Below are 22,625 nucleotides of genomic sequence, written 5' to 3' on the forward strand. Positions count from 1 at the left end.
AAAGGCTCATCTCACATGGCGGTAGACAAGAGAAGAGAGCTTATGTAGGAAGCTCCTCTTTTTAAATCCATCAGATCTCATGAGACTTATTCACTATCACAAGAATAGCACGGGAAATACCTGCCCCCATGATTCAATTACCTCTTACTGAGTCCCTCCCACAACATGTAGGAATTCAAGATGAGAGATGAGATTTGGGTGGGGACACAGCCTAACCATATCCCTGGGTAATTTATAAAGACAAGTGGTTTAATTGACTCATAGTTCCACATGGCTGGTGAGGCCTCAGGAAACTTAAAATCATGGTGGAAGGCATCTCTTCACAGGGCAGCAGGAGAGAGAATGAGTGCCAGCACGAGAAATGCCTGGCACTCATTCTCTTATAAAACACACACTTGGGCCGGGTGCTGTGGCTCACGCCTATAATCCCAGCACTTTGGGAGGCCGAGGCGGGTGGATCACGAGGTCAAGAGATCGAGACCATCCTGGTCAACAAGGTGAAACCCCGTCTCTACTAAAAATACAAAAATTAGCTGGGCATGGTGGCGCACGCCTGTAATCCCAGCTACTCGGGAGGCTGAGGCAGGAGAATTGCCTGAACCTAGGAGGCGGAGGATGTGGCGAGCCGAGATCGCGCCATTGCACTCCGGCCTGGGTAACAAGAGCGAAACTCCGTCTCAAAAAAAAAACACTTATAGAACAATCAGATATCCTGAGACTCATTCATTATCACGGAAATAGCACGGGGTAAACCACTCCCATGATCCAATTATTTCCACCTGGTCCCACCCTTGACATGTGGGGATTATTAAAATTCAAGGTGAGATTTGGGTGGGGACAAAGAGCCAAACCATATCATAAACACATCATAATGAATGAGGTCTCCATATGCTCACATGTCTATCCATTGAGTTGCAAAGAATCCGATTACACTATTTATTTTTAAATGAAATGATTTACAGTTCTATAATTTAAGCATCATAACTGGTAAATTCTTCTATATAATGGAAAAGAAAACTGTCAACTGATAATATATTTGTTTGTATTTATGCCTTGTTTAATCTTTATCAGTAAATATGTGATGGAAAATAATTCTTCTAATTAGTATCACTAATTTTGTAACGGGGAATTATGAAACTGTTTCAGCTGGGCACGGTGGCTCATGCCTGTAATCCTAGCACTTTGGGAGGCCGAGGTAGGTGGATCACCTGAGATCGGGAGTTCAAGACCAGCCTGGCCATCAGGGTGAAACCCCATCTTTAAAAAATAAATAAATAGGGCCGGGCGCGGTGGCTCACGCCTGTAATCCCAGCACTTTGGGAGGCCGAGGCGGGTGGATCACGAGGTCAAGACATCGAGACCATCCTGGTTAACATGGTGAAACCCCGTCTCTACTAATTAAACCCCATCTCTACTAAAAATACGAAAAATTAGCTGGGCATGGTGGCGCGTGCCTTTAATCCCAGCTACTCAGGAGGCTGAGGTAGGAGAATTGCCTGAACCCAGGAGGCGGAGGTTGTGGTGAGCCGAGATCGCACCATTGCACTCCAGCCTGGGTAACAAGAGGAAAACTCCGTCTCAAAAAAAAAATAAATAAATAAATAAAAAGAAACTGTTTCAACTGATTCTTTTTATTTTACTAAAGTTACTATTTATTTATTTATTTTTATTTATTTTTATTTTGTTTCTTATGGGAAAAAGCAGGTTAACAATGTAATGCCAACATGCAGTGAATCCAGTTGGGCCAGACTGAACCAAGTGCTATAGCACAGACTAGTGGGAAAACTTAGTAACTGCAGAAATGTTCTATTTTCTTAATCCTGTAGGATGTACCCACTGTTTTAACAGCTGTCTTAAAAAAAAAATTACTTGGAGGAATTTAAGCTTAGGACACAATTCCAAATTAAAATAAGATTTTAAAACTGTGTATTTATTTGAAGGCAACAATGACCTATTCTGATAATAATCAATAAACAAATACTTCTCAATGTCTAATTTACTTTAGAAACCACTTCCTAGTTTTCTGATAAAATTTCATTTAGAAAAGAACATTTATAAAATGAATTGGCTAACATTTATGTAATTGCCTGACACCTTTACTCCCACTACTTCACAAAATAAAAGCCCTGAAAATAAGCTATATTGTATTTTTAAAATTATATTTGTGTGAAAATTTGGTAACTAGTTCTCAATTAACTAATATATTTATGTCAAATGCACATTTACTTCCAGTGTGATTATGAATATTAATAAATATTTCCATTAGGTTCAATTAACTTCCATTGGTTCCTAGTTGGACATTCCTAGTTATACATACCCATCGTATCCTACTATTTTTCCTTACCCCCTTTTTAAAATTTTGAAATATTTCAAATATATCATAAAGTTTATAGAGTAGTACTAACCAATTATACGTATCTTAACATTTTGCTATGGTATTTGTTTTGTATTGTTATTTTTTAGAAATACAACAATTATTTTGAATACTTATTCCGTGCATGTTTTTCTCCATATAGTTTATACTTATAGACTAGTAAACCATATACACTACTATTTTATAAGGTGTTTAGTTTTATATTATGGTATCATACCGTATATGTTTTTCTGAAACTTGCTTTATCTCTATATTTTTAGAGTTGTCTCAAAATTTACATTTGTCTAAATCTAATTCCTTTTGATTGTTAAATATAATTCTGTTGCATGAATATGCTACAGTTTATGCATTGTCATGTTGATTTAGGTTATCTAATTTTTTTCCTAAAATTAACAATGCTCAATGAACATCTCTGTTAATGGCTTCTTGTGCTTCCTTGAGAATTTCTCTAGGGTAGAAGTGAAATTTCTAGATCCTAAAGTTTAGGTAACCGTTTTCCGTTTCACTAGATACTGCAGAGTGGCTTTCTAATCTGGTAGAAATAATCTACATTCCTGAGGGGAATGTTTACATTGGTTACTTTACTTCTCCAGTTTTTGGTATTGGCAGAGTTACGAATGTTGCCAAACTGATAAGTGTGAAATGGTAAATCATTGATTTTATTTTGCATTTTCTGACTGATGATATTAAGCACCTGTTTATAGTCCAGTTGGACTTCTCTGTGGAATTACATATTCATTCCTTGACCTGTTTAGTCTTTTTCCCGTTAAACTATGGGAATTCTTCATATGCTCAAAATGAATATCTTTTGTGAACTCTATATTGCAATAAAACTCCTCCCAGATTGTAGGAGAAGTTTTTTACTCTTATTATTTTACTATTCACAAGTGTTAAAAAATCTTAATGTAAAAAAAATTTTAGTTTATTATAGTTTGTGCCTTTTTTATCTGGGTCAAGAAATCTTCTGTGTTCTTTATTTCATAATGATTTTCTGGACTTTTTTTCTAAAAGTTTTGAAGTTTTTCATTTCATGTTTCAGTGTTTAATACATTTGAAATGGATTTTTATGTATGCTGTGAGGTCGGAATCTCCTTTTTTCCTAAAATGGGACAACAAGTTGTTCCAGCCATATTTATTTGATAGTGCGTTTTTTCTCCACTGATTTTAAGGTCAACACTGATGTATATGAGAGTCTGTTTCTGGAGGTTTTATTATGTTGCATGTTCTAGTTAACATCTCTCAACTAATCCAACACCACCTTAATTTCTGTCACTTTGCAATAAGAAGAGCAAGTCTACCTTAAACTGTTATTTCTCTTGAGAACTATTATGATTCTTCTTTATCTTTGATTCTTTCATATTTATTTTAGAATCAGCTTGATAAAATCCATGGAAAACCTGATAGGAGTTTTGCATTGAATTAAAATTGCATTGAATTTTATATATTTAATTTGGGTAGACTGACATTCTTTTGCTATTTGTTCTACTCATCCCAAAATAGTAAATCCCTCCACTTATGTAAGTCCTCTTTCAGGGCTTTTAATGAAGTTTTAGTTTTAATGGGAGGGTTTTTTTTTTTTAATTTGCTGGATTCTTGTATATTATTTCCTTCCTTCCTTCCTTCCTACCTTCCTTCCTTCGTTCCTCTTTCTTTCCTTTCTTTCCTTCCTTCTTGATACGGGTCTAACTTTGTCACTCAGGCTGGAGTGCAGTGGCACATCTTGGCTCACTGTAACCTGGACCTCCTGAGCTCAAGTGATCCTTTTGCCTCAGCCCCACAAGTAGCTGGGGTGGGGCATACCACTAAAATTAGCCCAGCTAATTTTTAAATTTTTTGTAGAGACGGGGTTTTACCATGTTGCCCAGGCTGGTCTTGAACTCCTGAGCTCAAATGATCTGCCCGCCTCAGCCTCCCAAAGTGTTAGGACTATAGGTGTGAGCCACCATGCCCAGCCTATTGTTTTTCTTTCCAATAGGCATCTTTAAAAATTGTATTTAATGTTTTGTAATTGGTTATAGGTGGTGTATAGAAATGCTGTTTATTTTGCTTAATCAGCTTTGATCCAGGAAACTCACTGAGCTCCCTTACTAGCTTTAATATTTGGCTGTAGAATTTTTGATTTTCTGTCATAATCAAATGGCATTCTCAATCAAATAGTGTTCAAATAAGAACAGTTTTATTTCATCCTTTCACGTGTGTGTGTGTGTGTGTGTGTGTGAGAGAGAGAGAGAGAGAGAGAGAGAGAGAGAGAGAGAGAGACTGAGGAGAGATTTATTTATTTACTTGGCTAGCATCTCAAAAACAATGTTAAACCAAACTGGTGATACTGGGAATCCTTAGCTCATTTCTTACTTTAAAAGGAATGCTCTTACCTTTGATTCTTAAATATAAAATAGGATATAGAGTTTTTGTAGATATCCTTTGTCAGGTTAAAGCATTGCTAATTTCTATAATATTTCTTGTTTGCTAGATTTTATATTGTTTTCACACAAATGGATCTTGCATTTTATGAATTCTGAATGGTTTAACTGTATGTATTGATAAGGTCATCATTTTATTTCTATTTTAGTTAATTTGGTGGATTTCATTAATATGTTTTCCAAAATTAAACTATTCTTGCATCTTTAGTATAATCTCCCCTTTGTCATGGTAGGTTCTTCTTTGTTTATTTATTTCTCACATATATTTGCTGTATAAAATTAAGGATTTGGTTCAAGATTTTAAGTTGTATGCATTCATTTCCACTTACGCTATTGGCCTGTAATTTTACTTTTATTTTGTCTATGATAGGCAGAAAAATGGTCCCTCAAAAAATATCTGTGTCTTAATTCCTGAAACCTATGAATGTTACCTTATATGGCCACCAACTCCTCCTCCTCCAAAAAGTGGCAGATGTGATAGTAAAGACCTTGAGATAGGGAGATTATGCAGGTGGGCCCTAAATGCAATCCCTTATATCATCATAAGGTGGGGGCGTGCATATGTATCTGTACACAAACATAGAGGAGAAGGCAACGTGAAGATTTCACAGAGTAAGTTTGAAGATGCTGTTCTTGAATATTGGATTGTTGCAGCCGCAAGCCAAGGAATGATGATACTCACCATAAGCTGATTGCCAGAGGAGACAAGGAACTGGTTTTCCCTAGAGCCTTCTGAAGGAGCATGGCCCTGTTGACATCTTGATTTTGGCCAGGTGATACTGAAATTGAACTTCTGTTTCCAGAGCTGTGAGGGAATACATTTCTGTTGTTTTAAGCTACCAGTTTGGGGTAATTTGTAACAGCCAATTCAGGAAATGGATCCACTGCTATTTTCTCATTTTGCCATTAAAAATTTCTCACAAATTTAGTCATAGACGTTTCTGTTTTACCCCCTTCTATAATATTTTGAATAAGTTTTAGATAGCTATTCCTTCAGTGTTTGGGAGGAGTCAATTATGAAACTATCTAGGACCTCTGTCTTTCTCTTTCCTCCTCTCTTTCTTTCTTCCTCTTTCCTCTTACTTCTTCCTTTTTAATAATTTCATGATTGCCTTCATTCAGTCTCTGGGATCCCCAATTCAGAACCAGATATTCATTAATGAGCTGGGGTCTTGCTTCAGAGTTGGTACTCAGTGATATTGCAAATTAATATATTAGTGATATTTTACATTAGTGATCTTATAAATTCATATATAAAAACCAAGTCTGTGGAGGTTTTATTCAGTGTCAAAGTTACAAATGTGTCCCACTTGCCTAAGCTTATAGCTTCTGCGAAGCTGTAGGTTGAGAAGATTTCCACAGTCTTTTTTTTAGCTTTTTTAAAATTTAAATTAACAAAGAAGGCACCAGGCATCAAGAAGTGAACATGCATTCCAGTTTCTCATTTCACATGGAGCACTTCCAGTTCCGTTAAACCACAAGAGCTGTGCATTCACTGGTACCTGCTTTTTGGCTGGGGACATAGTAGGCTTGAGGCTTTAGCTCTGCTAATTTCTTTTCATTTATTTTTTATTTTTACTTATTCATTTATAAGTTAAAATTCTGGGTGTAGAAACAACAGTCTTTCTATTGAAAGACATGTCTGCTTTTAGCAGAAAAAATGTTAAAAGTTTAGATTTATATCATGGCATAAAACAAATTACTTACATATGTAGAGATAAAAATAGAGTTTGGGGAAAGTTATAGAGTGGGTTAAAAGCTTAAGTTTAGGGAAAGTGGTAAAAGTCACTATGATTTTAATTATTTATAATTTATCTCAGGCTTTAAGTGCAAGTTACATTGCATTTCTTTGCAATTTTGTATTTTGTTTTGATAAATAATAATGCAGATATCTAAAATTGTTAGTAGTATGAACTACATGGCATACTGTATGATTGTTTTTCAGCTTGTCGTATTTTTATTATCATTTCTTGTCTTTTATTTAATATTTGGCATTACAATTGTCAAAACCTGGAAGATGGACTCATATTAATTATAAAGCTGTTAAAATTTCTACATAATTATCTAATTGTTTCAGTTTTCTGATTTCACCAGTTATTTATTGTAAGCTTATGGAAATTAATACTTAGTAATTTTATCAGTCAGTTCTCTAATTTAATTTGTTGAGTTTTATTTGCTATTTCTTTGGAGCGTACCATATAGTGAATGAATCCCTCAATAATTCTGATACTGCCATCTGTTTCTGTTTCTTTTTAAAGGAAATAGCTTAATACTAACATGCTTTAAATAGTGTGTCAAAGTTCAACCATAGTAGCAGTTGCATGTTTTCAGCAATCCCATGCTTTGTTCCTGATGATTCGCTAAACCATCTGTTTTCTAGTTTCTGGTATTTACCCCAGGCTCTTCTATCTTTGATCTGTTATGCTATTTCTTTTGAGTACTATTGTCAGTTGATTTTGCTGTATTCAAAACTTGGCACTTTTAGAATTCTTTTTATTTTTATTTTTGAGATGGAATCTCACTGTGTTCCCCAGGCTGGAGTACGGTGGCGCAATCTCAGCTCACTGCAACCTTCGCCTACTGAGTTCAAGCGATTCTCCTGCCTCAGCCTCCTGAGTAGCTGGGACTACAGGTGTGCGCCACCACACCCAGCTAATTTTTGTATTTTCAGTAGAGACGGGGTTTCACCATGTTGGCCAGGATGGTCTCAATCTCTTGACCTTGTGATCTGCTCGCCTCAACCTCCCAAAGTGCTGGGATTGCAGGTGTGAACCACCACGCCCACCCACTTTTAACATTCTTTAAGTATCAGCCCAGGTTTCCTTTTCTGTCTTATTCAGCCTTCCTCCTTTCACTCCACAACTCCTGCCTAAAGCTGGGATATCAACCATTTTAACAGAAACCAGAAGCTCCCAGGACTTTTTTCTCTGGAGATGTGTCTGGTCCACACTTTGTACTTAGGCAAATATTAACCTCTGAACAGAGCTGACAATGTTCAAAACACAGTGTAATACATATATTGTAATTGCCTTCCTACTTACATTATTTTATCAGTTAGCTGGTATCTTTTTTCTTCGTCATTAAGGCAATGGATGGCTTAAAGGATGCTATGTAATCGATGAAATGGGAAGACTGAAGCTCATTACTTCAAACCGGAGAGTAGTTGGGGAAAGTATTAGGTATACAGAAAAGAACAGTCAAGAAAAAGCTTGCTGCTTCAATTCTTGTACATTGTAGGGGAGGAGAAAGAAGACAGAGGCGAGTCCAGTAGATGAATAGAGATACGTTCCAGTCTCTTCTTTCCAGGCTTTGACCCAGGACGAGGATGCATTTTGGTTAAATTGAAGGGCTTCTTTTACCCTTCTTAATATTTGATATCTGTGGAAGAGAATCACCCCTTGGGATGCCCTAGCATCCATAAGGGGCATAGGTACTTCAGAATGAACTTGGCAGTGCATCATGATTAAGAAAGACCAAGAAAAGGCCAGACGTGACTTCCAGAACTATATTTTGTTCTAACGTGGCATGAACATAACTACATGTCCCAGACATGACACCCACGTATAGTGAGGGATGAGATGACTTTGCAGAAGAAGCTGCAGAATAGACAGCTGTGTGATAGTGGAGTAGAGGATCATTCAGGGACTAAGAGAAGTTAGCAGTGCTGGTGGGCACTAAAGTGAAATCAAGTTAATTGAGACGTACAAGTCTGTCTAAGTTTAGAAGAATCAGACTATGTTAGATGAGCTGCAGGTTATGTAGCAGCAGAAGCCTCACAGAACACCTGAATACTTTCTTGGAGAACAGCCAAAAAAGGGGTAGAAATATCAGAAATAGAGAATTTGTCCAAAGGAGCTATTTATCAGACTAAAATTTGGTGGGTAGCTTTAAAGAAGAATCTGTCAAGTGTGCTGTTGAGGAAAATCATATCAAAAATAGATAAATAAATAAGCTACCTTTCTTTCTGAATCATTTTTCAAAGCTGCAACAATAGCAAACATAGAAGAGCTTGTAACAACTAAGACTGGGAAATGCTGAAGGTTAAAGCTCTCAGGAGGTTGTGTTGTTACCTCTTGAGAGATTTATGGAAGACCCATCAGACTTCCTGCTTCAGCCTATAAGTAAGACTGTTGCTAGAAATGCTGTGATTACAGTTCTTGGGAAATCTGGGAATATTGCTGCTTGTCTCAGGGGCATCAAATGAAGAAAATTTCTGATTTTTGTGTTGTAATCCAGAATCCTAGTATTTAAAGACAACAATATATCTTAATTGCCTAAGGAATCTTATTAGAAAATGTTAACCTTCTAGGATATGAACCAATGTGTCTACTTTCAAAATCCATTATGGTAGTGCTGGATGGGGGCTTGTAGTTTAGTAGCTCAGGCTGCACTTGACTTCTGCCTTTTTAAAGACACAGACATCATGGATCTGATGATGGGAATGCTTTAGGGTAATGCTCTGGTTGAGCCTCTGGATTTCCAGACCTCTTATGGATCTCTGCATCCTTATTTTTTCCCAAACACAGTGTGGGTCAGAGGGAAAGATCTATGGTGGGAATGCATTCCTTTTATAGCATTTATCATAATTACAATAATATTTGTGCAATTATTTGTTTGCTTAATGTCTCTTAATTATTTGTTTGCTTAATATTTTATGCTCTGTAGAAAAACCTGTATTTGTTGAGTTTTATTCACCAGCTCTTAGCATAATGTTTGGCATACACTAGCCATTTAGTAAATATTGTATAAATAAATAAGTAATTAATGATTGGTGTTAATAGTTACTTGCCCATATATAAAGAAATTGGAATTTTATGGTTTCAATTAATTTTTATGGTAAACTACAGCTTCATCTAAGTTTATCTGCTAAACTAAATGTAATATTATTCTTCTAGTAGAAGGTAGTGAATATATTATACTCACTGGTGTGCTTGTACATGCTAACAACCAGCTCTCTTTTACAAAAATCTCTGACTTTTGGCATTTTCTAGTTTATTTAGTCTAAATACATCCACCATGGCTGATTTCAGGCTAACCCACATTACTATATGGAATGTGGAGTTGGAAAGAAAGCGCAGAATTTGTTCTCATGAATCAGTGAACAACACCAAAGCTCTTTAGTGTTCATACCCTAGTAATGTATTGTTCTTCACATACAAGATTGTGCTAGTGATACACATTCAATAAGCCTGTACTTTAAGAAGACTGTGAATTAATCAGGGTAATGCTATCAATTATAAAAGATAAACTCAAAAAATCTTTGAAGCTCTACGTAGTAGAAGTTTAGTTTTCACATATGTGAAGTCCACACTGGTATAGCTGATCAGCTGAGTGCTCTTCTTCTAGTGCTTATTCGGGTTCCCAGGTACCTTTTTTCCTGTGGCTTCCTTATCTCCAAGGTCTTGGGTGAATAGCAAGAATATAGCCCATGAGAATTTTTAAAAGTTCATAAAAGTAGCACACCTATTCCACTTACAATCCATGGCTAGACTATAATTGTATGGCCATGGCTGTCCCAATAACATGGAAAATGTAGTTTTCTAAGAGGAAAAGGAAATAAGTTGTTGAATAGCTAGCCAGAAACTTCCACAGTTTTCCATTTATGTAATGGTTACTTGATCAATTTATAGTCTTTTACATTATTTCCTCTCTGACAAATGCACACGCATTTATAAGCGGTTGGCAATGATTAGAGGTAGAGTCTAGTGAATTCCTTTTTCTATGCAGTTAGCTGGATCATAGGAGCTTGGCCTATAGTCTTGTTAGCATCAGTCTTTAACCTATAATCCCTCCCTTATTTGAATTACTCTATTTTTTTGTCCCTGTTTAAAAGAAAATCATAGTATTTTGCAGATCTTTAGATTACTCTCAATTGTATATACCTAATGTAAGTTTGATATTTTTGCTTTCTTTTACTATTCACTGCAGCTGTTATGATTATTAGTTTTGTGGTTTAAAAAAGATATTTGTATTTTCCTTAGTTTTTCCCCTTCTTTCAACCCTACTAAGAATGTTTATGGAATAAAACATATGGTAAAAAGTGACAAATTCGAGTCATGAGAGATTATTCCATTCTTAATATTGCTATATTATTTTAAAAATTTTGTTATATTTAGAACTGAAAGTAATAATAACATAATTTTGAATACTGTATGTTTTGTATTCTCAGGTTCTAGATGTTTTTGATAATTACAAGAATCAGTTGATAGGCTCTAACCAGGGAGCTTTGTAGGTATATATATTTCTAAGATATTTAGACAGCATTCATTATATGGTTAACTTAATTGGTAAAAGGGTTCTATTAGTAAAAGGCCTGTAACTTTGTTGCCAAATTAGATAAATTTTGTTCCCTGGTCACAGAATTTATCTCTAATAGACATTAATCATTTCATAGCCAATTAATGAAAAATCACTTCACAGCATGTATGTATTTGTGAGAGGTATTTGTGATTGTGAGATGTAGTTTAATACTGTCGTCAATTTATAAGCTAAGCTGCTATCTGTGTAAGTGTCAGTTTTTCTGTACTACAATAGTGTTGCTAATGATGGGGTTACAATCCGAGAAGTGTTTTCCTAGGCAATTTTGTCATGGGAACATCATGGAGTGTACTTAAATAAATCTAGATGGTGTCGTCTACCACACACCTAGGCTAGATGATATAGTCTGTTGCTCCTAGGCTGTAAACATGTACAACATGTTACTGTACTGAATCCTGCAGTCAGTAGTAACATAATGAAAAGTGTTTGTGTATTTGAACATATTTAAATATAGAAAAGGCATGGTAAAAATACTGTATTATAATATTAGGAGACCACCCTTGTATATGTGATCTGTTGTTGACTGAAATATTGTTATGAAGCACATGACAGTACTTGATGCGAGTAGATTTGGAATTCCTGAGCTTTAAGGATTAATAAATTATTAATCCAAGAGTAGGAGGAAATGGTAGAAGAAGAAAAGAAAGGTAACCAGTGTGTCAAAATATGAATGAGAAAATACTAGGAGAGCAGGTGTGGTGGCTCACATCTATAATCCTAGCACTTTGGGAGGCTGAAGTGGGCAGACTGTTTGAGCTCAGGATTTCAAGACCAGCCTGGGCAACATAATGAAACCCTGTCTCTACAAAAAATACAAAAGTTAACTGGTGTGGTGGCACATGTCCATAGTCCCAGCTACTTGGGGGCTGAGGCAGGAGGATCATTTTAACCCGGGAGGTTGAAGCTACAGTGAACTGAGATTGTGCCACTGAACTCCATCCTGGGTGATGAAGTAAGACCCTGTTTCAAGAAAAGAAGGAAGGAAGGAAGGAAGGAAGGAAAGAAGGAAGGAAGGAAGGAAGGAAGGAAGGAAGGAAGGAAGGAAAGCTAGCTAGCTAGTGATTTAGGAAGGAACAAATGATCTAGTCAGAAAAGGAGCAAGAAGTGTGCATAGCCCAGGGAATGTGAGAAGGATACTAACACATGGAGAGTCTTTAGTAGCAATCAGCCATCATCCTTTATACCTTATGCTTATTTGTCTTATATTAATATACACTGGATATTAACAGATTAGGAAAATTGAGCTGATAGTGTTTCCAATTCTTTTTCTCATTTTGGGCTCCACAGAAACAATATGATTTGTACAATCAGCAGTTCACACTAAGGTAAACTGACAAGGCTGAATATGAAACTCCTTTGGTCTTAGCCAGTCTGAGGAGCATACTTGTAACCCATTCAACATATTGAACTAGGAATCTCTGCCATAGATCAGGGGTTCTCAAATGTTAGCAAACATCAAAATTACCTGGAGGATTTTGGGAAAAAAAATATTGTTGGGCACTGCCCCAGAGTTTCCTATTCAACAAGTCTGGGGTGGGACCTTGGAATTTGCACTTCTGGTGATTTCCCCAGGTGATACTGATGCTATTCTCCCAGGGATAGTCTTTGATAATCTCTGCTCTAAAATACATTAAGTAACCTGCTTACCTTGTGAAAAATTGTTATTTTTCAGTTGTTTCAAAGCAGCAAAACGTAGTTTCTGTAGATGATAGTGATTGGATAATTATGTCTCACAATCTCTTATTTCTGTTTCATTGTAAATTACCAGGCACAAAAGGATGCCCTTCTTCAGTACTCTGAGTACTTATAATCATCCAGCATAGATTATCACTGAAGCATAAATAACAACTTGTTTAAAACAGAAAAGCTGAAATTCAAACTTCATTTATTTTTACATTATTTTGTGGTTCTGTTTTCCGTGCCTTTTACTTTTAAAAGAGATCTGCAGTACCTGCATTTGTCACAAGATGGCATCAAAAGGCTGAAGATGCCTACTGAAATTTGATTTTTGAGACTGTTGATGGGTTAGATTTCATGTTTATTCAGACCAAGTATAGCAAAAGAAATTTGAGCTATGAGGTTTTAATTTCAGTGAGATAGTGGTGTTTTCATGTCAAAATACTTGACTTATAAAAATAAAATACGTACATATACTGATGTCATTTATGACAAATTCTTTTGGAAGTTAATGAACATGCATCTTGGCTTAATAATATCAAATACCTTATTACCATATATCCCCCAGAAGAATTTTAAACGAGTTAAACTTAGCAAACATTTATTATGTCTTACTATTCTATAATTTATAAGGTTTTATTATGCTAGTACAAGATAAAGTTTCTGCCTTCAATAAACTTCAGATTTAACTGGGGAGAAAAGAAATGTATATACAAATCAATGAGAGAACAAAATAATAAAAGTGATCAAGTACAATGTTTTGTGATAAGACCTGTACAAACTACAAACTGGAATAATGGAAAATAAAGTAAAAAATCTACATAGTATTTTACAAAAACATTTTTGTGTCGGTTGAAAACACCATGTTAAACCTTTTACTGTGATTATCTATTCTGTTGTGATTTATTTTATGTGAGAAAATGTTATTAACCTGGAGAGCTATGTAAGCGTAGGTATTTGACATAAACAAACCATTAGCACTCACACACTAGAACTATGAACTCTTATTTTATGATAATACGACTTTTTAAATGATTAATTGAAAAATATTTTTTGGAAAAGGATGAAGGGTTTTCTGGTCACACAGACACTAATTACAATATGTTTAGATTTCTGGAATCTGAAAAATATATCTATTGAAAAATCAATATAGAATAGTTGTTGCTGGGGTATGGGGAGAGGAAAAGGGGTGTTGCTGTTTAATGAGTATTAGAATTTCAATTTTGTAAGAATGGTTTTGAAGATCTGTTTCACAGTGTGAATATACTTACTGCTACTGAGGTGTACAATTAAAAATGGTTAAAATGACAAATTTTATGTTGTGTTTTGCCATAATAAAAACATCAAGTGCATTACTATAAATTATTAACAACTAATAGGTTTTTTATAGAGGATCAACAAAGCTGCTAGCTTTATTTAAGCCATTAGGAGCTACTCGAAAAAAATAAAAGCCCCCTTAAGAAGGGTATAATATAATTGCTGATAGAATATTAACCTAATATTAGCAACTAATTTTCTGGAAGTCTAATATATAACAGATAATATTCTAGAGATTTTAAATAAATTATTATTATTATTGAGATGGAGTCTCACTCTGTCACCCAGGCTGGAGTGCAGTGGAGTGATCTTGGTTCACTGCAACCTCCACCTTCTGGGTTCAAGTGATTCCCCTGCCTCAGCCTCTTGAGTAGCTGGGATTATGGGCACGCGCCACCATGGCCAGCTAATTTTTATATTTTTAATAGAGATGGGTTTCACCATGTTGATCAGTCTGGTCTTTACTGCTGACTTTGTGATTGCCCGCCTCAGCCTTCCAAAGTGCTGGGATTACAGGTGGAGCCACCTCGCCTGGCCGTTAAATATATTATTTCTAATCTTCAACTTCAAAATAATACAGGGAAATTGTCATCTTTATTTCCCTATTTTATCATTAGGGAAACTAAGTTTTATAGATATGAAGGTTCAATTCCTTATCGAAAGTTGCGAATTTTCTAATTTTGAAGTTAGTATTTAAACCCAACTGTCTAGCTTCAAAATCTATTTTCTGTGTATTACACAATGCCTCTAATTTAAATGAAACTAATAATACAAATGAACAGTCAGCAGTTTGGCACTCTAGTTTTGCTATCTCTGTGGTTAATAAATGTTGTCTATCTCATTAGAATTACTCTGAAAAATTAAAAGAACGTATACATTATTTAATTTACGGTAGTAATTAGGATTATGTTTAACTTTAGAAAGATAACCATTTAATTTTTTGTTTGCTTGAATTTTTGTCTCTTTTTAACTTTTGGGAACACTAATTTCTTTTCCCCTGTGTCTTCATGTACAGGTTATGTGGGTATGTAATTTGTGCCGAAAACAACAAGAAATCCTCACTAAATCAGGAGCATGGTTTTATAATAGTGGATCTAACACACCACAGCAACTGGATCAAAAGGTTCTTCGAGGGCTAAGAAATGAGGAGGCACCTCAGGAGAAGAAAGCAAAACTACATGAACAGCCTCAGTTCCAAGGACCCTCAGGTGACTTATCTGTACCTGCAGTGGAGAAAAGTCGATCTCATGGGCTCACAAGACAGGATTCTATTAAAAATGGGTCAGGCGTGAAGCACCACATTGCCAGTGACATAGCTTCAGACAGGTAAACATTTTGTTTAATCTTTAGGTAAATGTATTACTTTTAATCTTCATTCCAAACAGAGATAACAATATATGAAATATTTAGGCAACAGTGAGTTGTCTAAGTAATGTAAACATTCGTATGTTTCACATAAATACTGTATGTGATGTTCAGCACTTGACTTATCATAGGTCTGAACTATCTTAGGTTTGATGTGGGAGTTTTAGGTTATCAGATAGATTTCCCAGAATAAAGAAGTGAAATTAAACAGAAAACTTAGAAATTTTTGTTACAGACTGGCATTGGACTGATGGGAATGAAGAAGAGATGGCTATAAGATACTTTATAGAGGTTGGATTGAAGGGATTGGTTGGAAGTGGGAGTTAAGATAAAGGGGTAGGTTAACAATATCTCCAAAGGTTCTATCCTGCGCTGAAGGGTGGTGTGGTTTTTCAAGCAAGTATATGCAGATCCAACAGCAGGTTTATAGTGAAGGATTTCATGAGTTTGATATATCCATGTGCTAACTCTGTTGTAACTGTTTTGGCTCAGTTCTATAGGCTTCTCTGTATTGAAAGGGTGATACATAAAATAGTATATAGGGCTCTTATATTTTCCACCTTTGGAAGGAGAAGAATGAAGGATTTTGATGGGAAGTTTTTTTTTTTTTTTTTGGAGACTGAGTCTCACTCTGTTGCCAGGCTGGAGTGCAGTGGCACGATCTTGACTCACTGCAACTTCGGCCTCCCAGGTTCAAGTGATTACCCTGCTTCAGCCTCCCAAGTAGCTGGGCCTACAGGCAAGCACCATCATGCCCGGCTGATTATTTGTATTTTAGTAGAGAAGGGGTTTCACCATGTTGGCCAGGATGGTATTGATCTCCTGACCTCATGATCTACCTGCCTCAGCCTCCCAAACTGCTGGGATTACAGGTGTGAGCCACCGCACCCGGCCTATTTTTAGATACCTTATTTTTCTGTTTGAATGAAGATAATTTATATCTTGTTTATACTATTTCTGTGGCCAAGAAGTAGCAGACACATTTCTGTGTTGAAAAAGTACAAAATCATGCAAGAAAGCCCTTAAAGAAGGTAAGAAACCTAGGACCGAAGCACCCAAGATTCAGCGTCTTATTACTCCACGGGCCCTGCAGCACAAATGGTGGCGTATTGCTCTGGAGAAGCAGACTACTAGGAAAAATTAGGAAGAGGCTGCAGAAGAGAAATGCCAGGTACTCATTGCTGAGACACAGACTTCCCTCTCTGTGAGCTTCTACTTCTAAGTCTGAATCCAGTCAGAAATAAGATTTTTTGAGTAACAAATCGGTAAGAACAGACTAAAAAAAAAAAAAAGGATAATGGGAATATAGGCTCCATTTAATTAAGTTAGCCACATAAGGGTAACTTTTTCTGGAACTTAGAGAGTCAGGTTTAGGAAGAATAAAAGAAAATACTAAAGTACTAGGTCACATAATAGAATATTAAGTTTTGGAATGCATTTCATCAGGAAGTTGTGTGTATTACAAATAAATTCAATACATTTATGAGTAATTAATTCATCATAGACAAGCTAAAGCCTATCTGTAATCTTTGAAGAAGGTGGTAATGAGAACAAATAAAAATCTTACATTCCTTAATGCCTCTTTCATTCACAAGTACTGGCCTGAATAAACAATTGAATCTGACCTATTGTTGGGAGGCAACAAACTATAATTCCTTTTATTATTTTCTCTTTTGCCTGGTGCTTTAGCTACTATTACTAATAAATTCATGCTTAATGACTCGAAACATACTGTATATCTTCTTTCCAAACCTTACAAATGCCCTTTTGGTGACAAAAATTACTTTTAGTAGGGAAGAAGTTAGAGTTTATTATCAGATTTGGTAGTTATGACTAGAAAATGGAACTCATTATAATTTACATAAACTTTTATTTGGGAAACACTTTAAAGAGTATTTGTTTTATTTTTAAATGCAGATTATACAGTAGTTAATTAGGCATTTATCTGTAGCCAGTGTTGAATCCTTTGAATTTTTTCCCCTACAGCAAGGGGTCAGCAAACTATGAACCTTGGCCAAATTTAACTTGCTACTTGGTTTTTGTAAACAAAGTTCTATTGGAACACAGCCACTCCCATTCATTTACTTATTGTCTATGGCTGCTCTCAGCTACAATTCCATAGTTGAGTAGTTGTGAAAGACCATATGGGCGTCAAAATTGCAAATATAGGCCAGGCGCAGTGGCCCATGCCTGTGATACCAGCACTTTGAGAGGCTGAGGAAGGCGATCACCTGAGGTCAGGAGTTCGAGACCAGCCTGGCCAATATGGTGAAACCCTGTCTCTACTAAAAATACAAAAATTAGCCAGATGTGGTGGTACATGCCCGTAATCCTAGTTACTTGAGAGGCTGAGGTAGGAGAATCGCTTGAACCTGGCAGGCGGAGGTTGCAGTGAGCCAACATGCTGCCATTGCATTCCAGCCTGGGCAACAAGAGTGAAACTCTGCCTCAAAAAAACAAACAAACATAAAAACCCTGCAAATATTTGCTCTCTGATCTTTTACAGAAGAAGTTTGCCAATCCCCACCCTAGAGAGTAGTTCTCTTAGTGTTGTAGAAATTTCTCCCTTTGCCCATTTTCTTTTGTCACCATCTAATTTTTTTTCAACTAAACCTATTTTATTTTTGTTCCTTTATCTCTCACCTGCCTCCCAGCTTCTATCCTTCTCTCTGTCTGTCTCTGTTTCTTCTTTCTTATCAGAATGAATTTTCTTCGTATTTGAATTGGACAGAGAAATGGAGGTAATGCTAAGGAATATAATTTTAGTTTAAAGCATTGGTAATTTGTTTTTTCAATACCATTCGGAAACCAGTGGCTTTAGAAAGAGAAGCTTCAGTTCAACTTAATTTAAATCTCTATGGACCTATAACTATATCTGAGACATAGAAAAGTATGTTACTCTTTTAAAGAACTTTGTAACATGATTTTTTGACCTTTTTAAATGAGTTATTTCTCTCACAGGTTTTGGTACAGTGTTTTACAGATAGACCATTATTTATTGAATGAATGAATATCAAGTTGACCCTAGACCTTAGCTTTGAGTAGGTAAATACTTATTTAACATATACTCATAAAATTACAATTCTTTACCAACTTAGATGCAAAATACTGTTGAGTTTCAAGTGTGTTTTTATTTCAAAATAACTTGCAAAATACATTTTAAAACTGGATTTTTTTCTGGTTAACAAAATTAATTTAGTGAAAATCTAAAGTAAAATTTTAAAAACATTTTGTTGATATTTCTTACGTTTAAAATTATTTAATAGTTGGATGCTTCATAATTTTCATAGTTGAAAATTAGTGAACTGTAGGAAAGTTTTTTTATTTGCAAAATTTTACTATTTATTTAATAAGTAGCAGTTTCTACAACATTTAGAGAAGTTAAAAAGTAAGAAATATCATGGATAATTTGTATGGTGGAAGAGAAAGAACGAGATGTCAGAAAACCTAGGCCCTGTTCTCATCTATTCCCCATAGTGTCATCATTTCTTTGTGTCTCCATTTTCTCATCTCTGGAATGGGAAAAGACAGTCTAAATCCTGAGAAGACTTCCAGTTCTAAAATTCTTTGTTATGTTTCATTTTAAGGTCCTCTGCCATGACATAAACTTGAAGGCATTCTCTTTCACTATTTTTTTTCTTTCTATAACTCGTAGTTGTATGACAAATTAATACAGGATTATCTTCATTCATATTATAATTCATTGTTATAATTCATTCATTCAACAGATATTTATTGAATTTCAGTGTAGTATTTGTTTCTACATTTTCCTGTTTAAATGATGACAGTTAATGAAAATACCAAGGGTAATACAAATACAAAACAATTATCTTAGATCTAAACCATGAATTTTAGGGCAGGTTCAGTATGATGAATATTTAGCAGTTTGTTTATCACCATTTCCTTATTATTTAATACTTAGGACTTCCCAAATATCTCTGTGACATTGATTATTTAAAAATAGTTCAACCATTGTGGAGGACAGTGTGCAATTTCTCAAGGACCTAAAAATAGAAATACCTTTTGACCCAGCAATCCCATAACTGTGCATATACCAGAAGATTATAAACTGTTCTGTTATAAAGACACGTGCACACATATGTTCATTGTGGCACTGTTTACAATAAGCAAAGACTTGGAACCAATTCAAATGCCCATCAATGATAGACTGGATAAAGAAAATGTGGCACATATATACCATGGAATACTATGCAGCCATAAAAAGGATGAGTTCATGTCCTTTGCAGGGACTTGGATGAAGCTGGAAACCATCATTCTCAGCAAACTGACACAAGAACAGAAAAGCAAGCACTGCATGTTCTCACTCATAAGTGGGTGTTGAACAATGAGAACACATGGACACATGGAGGGGAACATCACACACTGGGGCCTGTTGTGGGGTGGGAGGGCCTAGGGGAGGAATAGCAGGGGGTGGGAGGATTGGGGAGGGATAACATTAGGAGAATACCTAATATAGGTGACAGGGGGATGGATGCAGGAAACCATCATGGCATGTGTATACTTATGTAACAATCTTACACGACCTGCACATGTACCCCAGAAATTAAAGTATAATAATAATAAAAAAAAGATACCCATGTGGCCAATAAGCTTAGGAAAAAATGTTTAACATTACTAATCATTAGAGAAATGAAAATCAAAACCCCAGAACTTAAAGTATAATAATAATAAATAAATAAATAAAATGTTATATCCTAAAAAAAAAATATCCAAAATATGTGCTTAACACTTCTGCTTCCAGTACAGATGGAATAATAGTACCTGGATTTACTCTTATGCAATAGGCATAATAAAATAAAATAAAACAAAAGGCATCTAGATTGAAAAGAAAGAACTAATACTTTATTTACAGAGAACATGATTATTTATATAGAACATTAAAGGGATCTATAAAATTATTACTAGAACTAGTAGGAGAGTTTAGCAGGACTGTAGAATATAGTCAATATTTGATAACCATTTATATTTCTAAATACTAGCAAGGAAAAACTTATAAATGGAATTTTTAAAAAATTAAGACCATTAAAAATAAAAAATACATTTACACTAGCACCAAAAAATTAAATACTTAGATATGAATCTGACAAAATATGCACAAGGTCTGTATGTTGAAAACACTGAAACACTGATGAAAGAAATAAATTCTGAATAAATGGAAAGATAAACTATGTTCACAGATCATAAGACTCAATATTGTTGAGATGTTATTTCTCCCCAATTTGATCTATATATACAGATAGATTCTAAAATTAAAACAGAAGTGTTTGAAATCACCCAAATGGCTTTTAGGAAGAACAAAGTTAGAGGCCCAACATTACTTGATTTGAATACATTGTAAGTCTACAGTAATGAAAACATTGTGGCATTGGCATAAAGACAAATAGATCAGTGAAACATAATGGAGAGTCTATATATAAAGCCACTCACATATCGACAAGTAATTTTTGACAGAGAGGCAAAGGCAATTCAGTAGAGAAAGGATAATGAATGGTGCTGGAAAAACTGAATATCCATATGCAAAAAAGTTTGAAGCCTATTTTTTTACTGTACAAAATTAACTGAAAGTGGATCATAGAGATAAATGTAAAACCTAAAAGTATAAAACTTCTAGAAGAAAATACAGAAGAATATTACCTGATCTTGGTTTAGGCTAAAACTGTAAAGCTTCTAGGAGGAACTAGAGGAGAACTTCTTCCAGATTTTAGGGTGGGCAATAATTTCTTAGACAAAACACAAAAAGCACTAATTCTATAAAACGAAAAAAAAACCCACAAAAAAATTAGACTTCATCAAAATAAAAACTTTTATTTGAGACACCATTAAGAAACTGTATAACCACATTGTATTCCAAGAAATTTCAAGAGAAAATATTTGCTTATTGCTTAAAATGCATATTGCTTAAAAAGGTATATAAAGCACTCTTAAAATTCATTATCTTAACCCTAAAGTACAAAAGAATTGGAATAGACTATTGATACAAGAAAATATATAAATTCCTAATAAGCACAAGATGAAGTGTCCTATGTGTTTAGTTATTTGAGAAATGCAAATCAAATCAAGACTATAAAGAGATACTTTGATATACCCACTAGGAATGCTGCAATTTAAAACAACAAAAATCCTGACAACACTTGCCTTTTGTGAGAATTCAGAGGAATTTGACCTCTAATACCTTGCTAGTGAAAGTATAAAACATTCAAAAATGGTATTAACATGGGAGGCTGAGGTGGGCAGATCACTTGAGGTCAGGAGTTTGAAATCAGCTTGGCCAACACGGTGAAATCCCATCTCTACTAAAAATATGAAAATTAGCTGGGCGCGGTGGCAGGAGACTGTAATCTCAGCTACTCAGGAGGCTGAGGTGTGAGAATCGCTTGAATCTGGGAGGCAGAGGTTGCAGTGAGCCGAGATTGCACCACTGCACTCCAGCCTGGGCAACTGAGAGAGACTCTGTCTCTAAATAAATAAATGAATAGTCTAAACATTAGAAAAGTGTTTGACAGTTTCTTATAAAATTAAATATACACTTTTTCATGACCCAGCAGTTCTACTCCTAGATATTTACTTGAAAGATGAAATAATACATCCACAAAATACTTGTATGATAATGTTTATAGCAGCCTTATTCATAGTATCCCCCAAAGTGGAAACTTCCCATATGTCCATCAAGAGGAGAATGGATAAACAAACTGTGGTATATTCAAATAAATGTATTATTTATCAATAAAGCGAGGGAACTATTTACATGCACAGAAACATGGCTAAATCGCAAAATCATGATGATGAATAGAAGAAGCTGGACACAAAAAAGTACATATGATATGATTCTATTTATATGAAGGTAAAGAAGAGACAAAACAAATCTATAGAAATCATAATGTTGCTTTCCTTGAGGGAACTTTCTGGAGTGATGAATATCTCCTGTATCTTCATAGGGATATGGATTACTATGATGCATCTGTCAATGGCTATTATAGTGGTAACGTTTAAGATTAATACATTGTGATGTATTTGTCAATGGCTATCATAGTGGTAACGTTTAAGATTAGTGTACTTTTAACTGCATGTAAATTATATTTAGTAAAATATTAAAGGGGGATTATGTGTATAATTGCTACATTTTAAAATTACTG

The 22,625-nt window shown here is 35.1% G+C and overlaps 1 protein-coding gene across 33 annotated transcripts in view; it reads left to right on the forward strand.

The window, feature by feature from the left end:
- Positions 1–22,625, forward strand: part of RIMS2 (regulating synaptic membrane exocytosis 2) — a 698,117-nt gene that overhangs the window by 206,029 nt on the left and 469,463 nt on the right. For all 33 annotated transcript variants that reach the window (XM_064384488.1, XM_064384526.1, XM_064384505.1 and 30 more), the window contains one exon: positions 15,122–15,432. In XM_064384488.1, the coding sequence (XP_064240558.1) occupies positions 15,122–15,432 (311 nt within the window). The remainder of the gene's footprint in view (positions 1–15,121; positions 15,433–22,625) is intronic.

This window comes from Aotus nancymaae, unplaced genomic scaffold (genome assembly GCF_030222135.1).
Source record: "Aotus nancymaae isolate 86718 unplaced genomic scaffold, 86718_ANA_hifiasm-v0.15.2.pri h1tg000036l, whole genome shotgun sequence".
NCBI classification, from domain to species: domain Eukaryota; kingdom Metazoa; phylum Chordata; class Mammalia; order Primates; family Aotidae; genus Aotus; species Aotus nancymaae.